This window comes from Cebidichthys violaceus, unplaced genomic scaffold (assembly GCF_023349555.1).
Source record: "Cebidichthys violaceus isolate CVI_PGR_0920_01 unplaced genomic scaffold, fCebVio1.0.p SCAF_16, whole genome shotgun sequence".
NCBI lineage: Eukaryota > Metazoa > Chordata > Actinopteri > Perciformes > Stichaeidae > Cebidichthys > Cebidichthys violaceus.
Window position 1 is genome coordinate 9,314,611 of NW_027176329.1, and position 10,408 is coordinate 9,325,018.

General features: G+C 41.7%; 1 protein-coding gene across 1 annotated transcript in view; it reads right to left on the minus strand.

Moving 5' to 3' along the window:
• Positions 1 to 10,408, minus strand: part of vps50 (VPS50 EARP/GARPII complex subunit) — a 96,898-nt gene that overhangs the window by 75,477 nt on the left and 11,013 nt on the right. Inside the window, exons 5-9 of the mRNA XM_068711073.1 lie at positions 7,024 to 7,077; positions 2,572 to 2,642; positions 1,829 to 1,946; positions 1,521 to 1,556; positions 1,041 to 1,123 (exon numbers count right to left, since the gene is read on the minus strand). Of these exons, the coding sequence (XP_068567174.1) occupies positions 1,041 to 1,123; positions 1,521 to 1,556; positions 1,829 to 1,946; positions 2,572 to 2,642; positions 7,024 to 7,077 (362 nt within the window). The remainder of the gene's footprint in view (positions 1 to 1,040; positions 1,124 to 1,520; positions 1,557 to 1,828; positions 1,947 to 2,571; positions 2,643 to 7,023; positions 7,078 to 10,408) is intronic.

Genomic DNA, 10,408 nt, shown 5'->3' on the forward strand with positions numbered 1-10,408 from the left:
AAACTCAATTTGCATGCATGCATCTTTATTTATCTAAATTCATTTGGGACATTAAGCTGCCCATGTGGACCGCCTGATGAAATAGACTGAGACGGAGCATGAGGCTGTGAAAATGCCTTCTTGTGGAAAAACCGAATTGACTTTTTAAAGGGTCGGGGACGGGGACAAAAGAAGGGCAGGTATGTAACAAAGCATTCAGCGGCGCATGGAGGAGCACAAGCTACAAGGTTAAATTACAGTGCAGCAGATCAGACACCAGCTCCTTAGGGAAGGACAACGCTGCAGTCAGGGGCTCTAGCAATTTTGGACAGAGAGTTTAAGTAACAATGTGCATGCTAATGCAAAAGCCGGACTGATGTGTGATCAATGCACCAATGTTAAAAAAAACTGCTACATCCAGGAAGCAGTATTAGCATATTGCAAAGGAATATGCTAATACTGCAAAGGTGAAGAGGGCAATACAATTTCTATTCATCTGCAACAAACACGTTCGATTACACATCCAGACCGCGTGTGAATACAAAGACACTCAAAAAAAAACGTGTATTTGTGTTTTGCTGGCATGTGTTGGGAGCAGCTGAAGACGTTCATTCCCACACACCTTCTCTTCTCAAAATATTCTGTCGGATTCTGTACATGGTGTCGTAGTAAGAGGGAGGAAAGCCAGCAGTGATGTGCATCCTTGATCAAACCTTGATCAATACACACAAAAGCACCACTGCAGCACCCACCTACTGCCACACATTGAGCACAGTTACACAGGAAATCAAAGGGGCACAGATAATCGGCCCTCCGGTATCCAATGTGGCCACGTTTGCATAGGTGCACATACGCACAGAATCTGGACGAGACCCTTTACTTTGAAGTCTTATCTTACATAGGAGGAGACAGAGAAGAGGATTTATTATGCTGTGTTTGGGCACTATCAAAACAAATGATTCAAATAAAAACCTTTCCATCCAACCATAAAGAATGAAGTCCACGCCTGCTGTCATTTGGATACAACTAAATCTCACTCTATCAATGTGCTCATACTGTACCTGATGCAGCTGTAGTGTTTGAAGGTGCTGGCAGCCTTTTGACATTCCAGACAGAGCTGGATTGCACCTGGATAGTCTTCCTCCTGCAGGAACAGAGAATTGAGGTAATTAAATGTATGGAAAAACAGGAGTAAACTCTGGATCATTCTGGATTACGATAGTGATGCGCGTGACTTTTGAATCAGTTTAGATTGATCTTCTTAAAAATGGTTGTTACAGCAGATACACCGTGGATAACCTATGATAAGAGCCAGTAGTAGTCAAATCCCTCCCATGTGCTACAGCTGACCTTCACAATAGATATGCATTTGTGGGAGCGTCTCGTGTTTGTGTGGGTTTGGCTTTCAATGCAGAATCCCTACTGATGTTTGACCTTTCAAGTCAATTATAAACATATCTCTGCATGTGTGGATGTGTGCGTGTGTGCGTGTGTGCGTGTGTGTGTGTGTGTGTGTGTGTGTGGAGAAATTATTACAATACCTCAAGCATCTCGCTGAGTCTTACATCTGTTCTTTGCTGTGAAGAGAAGAATGGCAAAAAGAAAACATGAATACAGCATAAAATAACTACCTGGCCAAAATATTAAGAAATAACTAGTTCAACACAAGTTACACACTTTTCTGCTTTGAAAGGTAAAATATCTTAATGATTACAGTTAGAGCAAATGATCAAAGCAAACAAAAATAACTATGAAATGTAGGTACAGAAAGGTGGGTTAGTTACCTCCCTTTACACATGGCTAGTTTTAAACTAAATATGTTGTAGTCAACTATGTGTGTAAACTTCACCAGTGTCTTGATGGTCCTCAGAGACTTAAGCAGGCCTGTCAGCAGCTGTCGCCTCCTCTGATTGGACAATAGACCCAAGCTGGCTTCTGTGAATCCCTCCTTAGCCATGCTCAGTTGCCTTTACAGGAGAAGTCACAGCACAGGGAGAACATAGCATCAACACACATAAGTACTACTGTGCTTAGCAAGCATTTAAAAGTCTTTAATGATACACGATGGAACTATAATGTACACACTCAAACACATATGGTCTTTGTGTTCTTACAGCAGTCATATTTGAACTTATTGAAGAGGTGGTTCCACCAGAGGCCTATTTTACCCAAAGAAATTACATATTTGGACAAATCTTTAGTATGAATGGCTAGTATTAAGGTTTATATATTTCAGGCTCAGCAAAATGTGCAACTGAGCATTCTGAATTAATAATGATGAATACAAATTTACAAAAATAACAGTATGCAGTATACTATTACTAATCACTTGACTTGTCACCCACAACAATGTAACAACAAGCCTAAACACCAAATAAATAACATATTGTAGTGCACACAGTGCCATGTAGAGTAGGATGCTTTTGATTCCTACTTTATTTGAAGGAAACACGATTTGGACCATTTTAACAGACGGAGGAAGGAGCGTTATCCCGGTTGTGAGGAAAAGCACTTAATATGCAGATGCGGTTTGAATGGGCTATTTCAGCAGACATTTCATTTAGTGAATAGCATGTAGTGGAACAGCATTACCTCCTTGCATTAGTGCAAATGACCGCTGCCAGCTGCAGGTTGGTTTGTAATGCAGTCACTCGCTCCAGTTCCTGTGAACAAGGAAGGAATTAGTGGTAAAAAAGTACAGTACGCAAGACAAAGCAGCATACTGTTATCTGGAAACCCTGGAACATTTCAAAGTTAGATCCCAAGGAATTAAAAAGCACACAAAGATATCGCTAGATTGGCTCACACACACATTTATGAGAGCACTCTACATTGAGATGCATCCCGCTGTGAGCATTTTATGAAGATAGATATTATAGATGAGGTCATTATGGTAAGGCACGCATCATCGGTGCCAAAGTGTAATGTGGATCAGAGGAACCACTCACAAAAACACAGATAATCAGGGAAAAAGCTTCCTTTCTTCAGAGCTTTGACATTTAGAAGAGGATCAATAGGCTCTCTGGTCTGACAGTTCAGTTATTATGTTATATGTGCCACGATAGTGACCTCTGCCAAAAGTAGGACCGGACCACAAATTACATAGCTGTTATATTGAAGATTTTTTATTTTCTTGATCTGCCAGATGACAAGCATGCTTGATTTTTATCTTAATTTAATAAAAAAAAAAAAAAGGTCCTGTGTTCACAAAAATGTTCTCATAACACTGTCATCCATTAAACAACCTTTTTACCCACAGAATACAGTCTGGGGAAATTCATTTTCCACAGTAATAAAAACAACAACAACAACAGCACCAAAGTGGCACTTCAGCTGTGGGTACGGGATCAATGATCCCATTCAAACCAATCTGCCCTCATGATCTCGAGTGTTAAAACTATGACAAGCCCTCAGAACTGTTTCACACGGGTTGATTCAACAGCCCAGGTTCTCTCTGAGGGGACACGCACCATGCGACTGTTATGGTTTTCTGCTCGGGGCCCAAGAAATTAAGGAATGTTAGACAACATCTAATTCGAAGAATTGGCTTCACGAAAGCTAAAACTCTATTGGCAGCGATATCAACAAACTGTTTAGAGCGTTAATTACTTTAAATTACGGATAGATCTTCTATCGTTATGACATTGTAAGCTTTGAATTTGTTAAAGGAACATTTCAACATTTTGAGGAATAGACTAATTTGAGAGACGGATGAGAAGATTGTGGTCTCATATATGTACGGTAAATACATTTGCAGGCTAGTCTCCAATTTGTATGCTAAGCTAAGCTAACCAACTTCTGGCGGTGGCTTCATATTTAGTGTACATATCTGACAGTGGTATCAATATTTTTTTTTATCTAACTCATGTCAAGAAAGCGAAAGCAAGTACGGACGTGGACAACTTGCATATTGATGCTTTTTAGCAAATCAAACATTACCCAAACATCAAAGAGCAACTGTCCATAAAGCCTTCACATATCTAGAACACAGTAACCGTTCATGAATAACTTCATAAGCATCGATTACAACAGTTTATTAAAACAAGAAGGTACCATAGTGGCCTTTGAACTCGGATATAATAGTCCGTTTAGTTACAATACAAGTGCACTCGGAGTCAAATCTGGTCAAGGAAGGAGCCTTTTATTTCCTGTGTCCAACAGAGACTATTGTTTCGCTTCACCAGACAAACACACAGTGGGTCTTCACTCTCTACCCCTTTGTTATGAAGCCCATTATCAACACGCAGTACCGTACACACAGCAGTTGTGTAAGCCCTTCGTCAATGATGTGATGTAGAAACACTCATGCATTCAGTTATGTGAACAATCCCACACAGGAAGAGTCCGAAGCAGCTTGAATACAAACGCTCAGCTTCAAACAGAATCACACACTCAGACACGCGCGCTCATCATGCCGAGTGCTCACTGTGTAGCCCGAGGCTCCAATTTGTTGTGTTCCACTGCTCTGAGCCGCCTATAAGCTTCAGTTAACCTGACTACATCACCTCCGACTGTGCAGTGGGAAACACAGCAACTGTGCACAGAGGTGGACATTGACAATTATTTTAGGAGATATGAACTATACACATACAGGAAACTACACAATCAGACTCCTACAATGTCCACAAACAGGCACTGGTGGTGGAAGTGTAGGTCAAAGAGGAGGAGATGTTTAGTCATAAGGGAGATTTTTTTATTCTTTATTCATATATTCATAAGAGGTCCTCCCTGCGACCCTCAAGCACATTGGCTATGCACTGGCTCCCTGTTACCCACCCCGCCTATACATTCTAATGATGCTGCTGTTTGGGTCTCACAGCTGGAGTTTACATTTTGTTGCATATAGTACTTTTATGTCTACACAGTCACCTAAAGGGTATGAGACCACTATCCATACTAACCACCCTGTTACCTGTCAGTTTCTAGTCTCCCCAATGAAACGGCCTTCAGACTCTCCCATGTAATTGTCAGTTATGACCGCCAAATTACGAATCTCTTTCCAAGAAGGCAACTGGGGAACAGAAACACAGGCAGGGACTGTGGCAAATAAGTGTTTCCAGTGGAAAATAATTGAATACCGGTCCGAGCACCTTAACAATGGTGTTGACTGACCTTGTCAGGGCTACCTGGTGCAAATTCATTACAACCTGGACCCCAAGAAGGCAATCTTTCTTTCCTGGCACGTGGTCATGCAGTTGGCCACTCAATTCTAACCCGTCTCGAGAGATAAGAGAGGGAGCTGTTATTTTTAAATTGACACACTCCGTGTGTTATCGATCCTGCAATTTAACCGGATCACGCTTTGAACTCATGGACAATAATGTTACATATAGGTAACTGCAGTAAAATGTAGAGGCGCAAGAATAAAAGAAAGGAGGAGCTAAATGTGGGCTCCTGAAGAATATACACTACCAATTAGTAATCAATCAATGATAATGGCTCTGGCCTCCATGTAACCGTCTATGAGATGAAGCCGGATCACACTGTTGACCCTTTACGAGTGCGTGTGAAGCCACAGTGATCAGTAACACAGGTCCCAACAGAAGAAAGGTTACTCACTACATAGCTGTAACTCACATCATTTCAGGCGCTGAGGCACGGCTGTACGTGTTTGCACAGTTTATGTGTCCACCGCTGTGTTACGCACAAGCAACTGGGGACTAGTGGCATTGTAGCCCCGTGGCTGTGTTTCTGCAGCAGAGTGCGTTTCTGTGTACATGTTTGATAAAATATCACAGAGGAGATAAGACGCCTTGGGAATGATAAAACAAGGTGGAGAAACCGACGAAGTCTCATATAGAAGAAAGGTACACAGAGCAGTGAAGGGAGCCTCAGAGACTGCAGGGTGAAGCACATTTGCCTTAAACTCCATACTAAACACTAGTTTAGTAGTAGTAAAACTCCATCGTCCTTCTTATGCAGTTGATGTAGAAACTGAAGTTCCCTCTGAACTCCACAGGGCAGCTATAGGCCGAGTGAATGAGGGTGGAGATGGGTCCATGGAAATGCCCGGCACCGTCTGCTAATAAGCCCTGCTGTCATTTTGACTCTGCAGCGTCGCAGAAATAATGATCAATTTGCTATTCATAGACTGACCTTCAGAAGGCTTAACAATGATGGGAATTTCACCGCAATTTCACGACGTACCAAATTTGTTATAAGCGGCCAGCTGGGATCAAAGCTTCACTGACTAAACACAAATTTGACACACCAAACTTCAATAGTGATGCATCTGATGGGACTTCTGGAGTTTGATTGCTAAATCAGATAAATCAAAAGACCAATTTCTTCAATTTATCCCCACACACACACACACACACACACACACACACACACACACACACACACACAGATAATCAATCAATATATGAACAAACCATTTTAAATAATTGAACTGAATTGACGTGCTGTATCCCCGCTTGAACTCAAACCTCCCTTCTGCTCCGCATAGACTTAAACTGGGTGCTCACTTCTGTGTCATCAAACGCATCGATGGCGATCGCTCCAGAGGCGATTGTCATCAGAGGACTTCTCATGGCCGCTTTAATTTTGCTCTGAAGGCTGAACTCGTACTCTGCTGTCACACTGGAGACTGGAATTTACCAGACTCTGTGAACGAGGGATTTCCCAAACCTGCAAGCATTTAACTGAGGGAATCCTGCAGCATGCGCTTCCTTCTGCATGGGAACTGCTCAACAACCCTTAGTGGACACAAACATGCTCCGAGTCCTGCAGTCCGTCAAAATTATATTTTCTATCAAAATTCAATGACAAAAAAAATTTGGCCTGCTCTCAATATACTTCCACATTCTGTTCTCACAATACTTCTTGTATTCATTTCAATTTACCGAGACACACATCCGGCCGTTGAGGAAGAGCACTCAAGTGCAATCCAAAGTGACAGAAACGAGGAAACAACTTGAATTTTGAAAAATGTCAAGCCCCAAAATCAAATGGTAAATATAAGTTTTGGAATTACTTTTATAATATGAGAAAAGACAAAGGGTTGTTTTATATGGTCGTCAGTTTACACTGGAACCTTACCTTGACATAAGCAGGCTGTTTCTCCAGAATAAGATCGGCGACCTTTTTAGAAACCTACAGAGAGAGGAGGGGGAAAAAACATGAGAATTGGAACATATAAAAAAAAGTAAAAGACATTTTGATGTTCTTCTCAAATGTCACCCCACAAAAACAGTTTGGCCACTGCAATCTTGCTCCCAAGGATGGAGCTAGAATACCAATCACTGATGTCTCTATATAGCCGGAGCCTTTCAAAAGAGCATCTCGCTTTCTCAGTTTCATTTCATTCATTGTCTTTCCCAATAGCATTACTCCTACTTCTTCCAATGAAGTCTCTGTTCTCTTCGTCTGCATTGTATTTTTTTTTTTACTGTTCTCTCCTCCCCGCCTTTTACCAACTTGACTCGCATCAGGGGGTGAAATTGTAATTATCTAAAGAACACGTTCCTTGCTGACGGCATCAAGTATGACCCCCCCGCTCTGAGTGTTGTCCGCCACTGCTTTTAGCGGATAAGTGAGAAAGCTGAAGAACACGGAGGGTTAATGGATATTGAATGAATCGCTGAAGGACCATACAAACAAGGTCTTACAGATTGGAGGGGGAGCAATGGTGAAAAAGTGTAAACAGTCCCATGATGCAACTATGTGCTGCTCATTACAGTGACAAAAGGACACTCATCCAGTAGTTCCACAGTTCATTCTGTGTCCGCCTTGTGTCTTTTAACGTCCCAATGCATGAATAAGAGAAAAACAGATTCAGTGCTATTCAGAAGACGTGTAAGACATTGCAAACGGTGAAGAAACAAAAAAACAATATGGAATTGTGTTAAAGAATCCCAAGACACACCCTCAACCATCCAAAATGAGGCCATAATGCCACCTATTGGCAACCCACTGACTTCAACACTAAACTTTTTAAAAAGAGAGAAAGAGTCTAAACACATAATGGAAACCCAGCCGTGAGTAATCAAACCCTCCTACCTGGGCTACAAGGCCACAGTCATTAGTTCTCAGCCCGCCCTCACAAACACAAATGGAAGCTAATTGTGCAGCGACTCGACTGGGTTGCAAAGCCAGCACAGTGCATGTAATATTTAGCAGAAGGAGTAAAGATTGTCCAAAACTAGTGACTGGCAATGAACAATCATGAACTCAAGACACACAGTAGGACAATGAATGCATTTTTTCTCATTAGGGACACCGACATGTGCCATGAGGGAGAAAAGAAGTGACAGGACGAGACGGATGCCTCATACAAACTGAATTCTGCCGCTCACACACGTCATCTATTAGAATGAAAAAGCTAACGAACACAAGCGCTGATAACAGAGATTGAACATGTTTGGACAATTTGCTCATTAGCAGGAAGGCTGCGGTGTACAGATATACATAGGCTTATAATAGATGTGTCTACTGAGATGTATGAGGCAATTAGAGCTACATTAGCTCGCACTAATTAGAGTTGTTAGCGGTGAAAAGTCTGGAGCAGCTAAGTAATAGTGAAGGTCAGTCTTCCAGATTAAGAGAGGTGAGGACTGAAACAGAGTAAAGTCAACAATGAGGCTGTCGCCATGAAGGAATTCCCCCTGCAGTGACAATCATTGGCTCAACAGCTCGATATTCAGTATTAATATATCCTGAATTTAGTGCTGTATAAACAAACTGTATTATTGCGCTATTATAAAGTAAATTGTTGCTTTTTAAATTACAAATATGACACTTTTAAAACTAATTAAATATTTCTTTATTGTTGGAAGGCAGAACACTAAAGGGCAATGAGGCGCAGTGTTGTTGGGCAGCACTTGTAGCCTCCGTGTAGGATGTGGCGATTGGTCTTTGTGGTATTTGTCCCGCCCTTCCTCCATTGTGATTGGACGGCTGGGTAAAAGGTGACAGCGCAGCATTTTACCCAAAGTTTTACATTTTTCAGCACAGAATACACGCTCAGCGCCTCGTCACATGAAAATTCCCTGCGCTTGGCTTGTCATGTATTGCAATATGTGGTTATTGCAACAGTCCTAGTATCTCCTCTAACGCAGAGCAATGTAACCAAGTGGCAACCTCCGGGTCTGAAAGTGAATCCGATGTAGAAGAGCCTTAAACTTATAATATTAATAAAAACATACTTCTAATGGCCAGCAGGGGGCAACTCCTCTGGTTGCAAAAAGAAGTCCAACTGTTTAGAAGTCGATGAGAAAATGACTCTACTTCTCACTTGATTTATTACCTCAGTAAACATTGCAAACATGAGTTTATGGTATCAATTGCTATTTTTGAATCTTCTTCGTCCCATTTAGAGTTCTCCAACGGTCACTGGGATGGAGTTCCATTCTAGTGCAGCTTGTACTGAAAATGCAGACTGACTGAAAGCACTTTTCCTGAGTGAGATAATGCAATTCCCTCTTGCTGCACCTCAGTTGTCTGTGCTTTCTTCTTACAACTTTTAGTGTTTTCAGGTCATTAACGTTAATTGTTTTGGTCGCCTAAAAATATCTTATTCAGCGTTCGGTTAAACTTCGCACTCTCGTGTCACCTCTGGTTGCAAAAACAGAAGATGGTGATGGCCAAAGACCAAAATGACGACGGCCAAAAACCAAGATGGCGATGGCCAAAATTCCAAATTTAGGACTACATCCACGTCTATTTTACAGTCTATCAACGTAACTTGTAGCAGCAGAAAGGAGGACTTCATTTCAGTCCGACAGAAACACAGGGAGAAATGTGGCAGCCTGGAAAGGCTCAGGGAAAGGTTGCATAAGCACTACTTACTTTTTTTAAAACAGAGCGGTGGGAGAAAAATCATTATTGCTGCAGGGAGGGATAGTCATCTCTAGCTTTCAAGTTTCATTAAAAATGTAATGTGTTCATCCAAGTTATCGCCATCGTCTCTAAAGCCTACATCTCTGTGGAGAAAGTCACTTTGAGGTAGATGAGAAGGCAAAATGTTGTGATACTGCTCATGAGTTGTACCTACAAAGGCTGGAAGCACTTTAAAACGAATCTTGTTGTAGAAGTATTACTGGTCAGTTATAGTACAGGACTTCATGTTTAGGTACAGATAAGGGTTTAAATGAAAGCCTAAAGATGTGATACAAGTGTTCACATTAATTAAAAGGTTTTCTACCATCTGTGTGTCTACATGGGCATTCTGGCAACAACACGCAACCGAGCTACATTTCTGGACCGTGACTTTTATCAATGCACTCGCTGCACAAAAAGGCAATTCGCCCCGAGACGAGCCTCTGCCAGGCATGTTTTAAAGATGCCAATTAAGCTTGGTGGCTGTGGCAGAACAACAGGGCAGTGGTTCTCTTCTCCAATAGCACAGGAAGTATGTTCTATACCCCCACAGCAGATGACGCGGGAGACGGGAAGAAAAAGTAAAGAGAAGGGATAGTTATGTGTC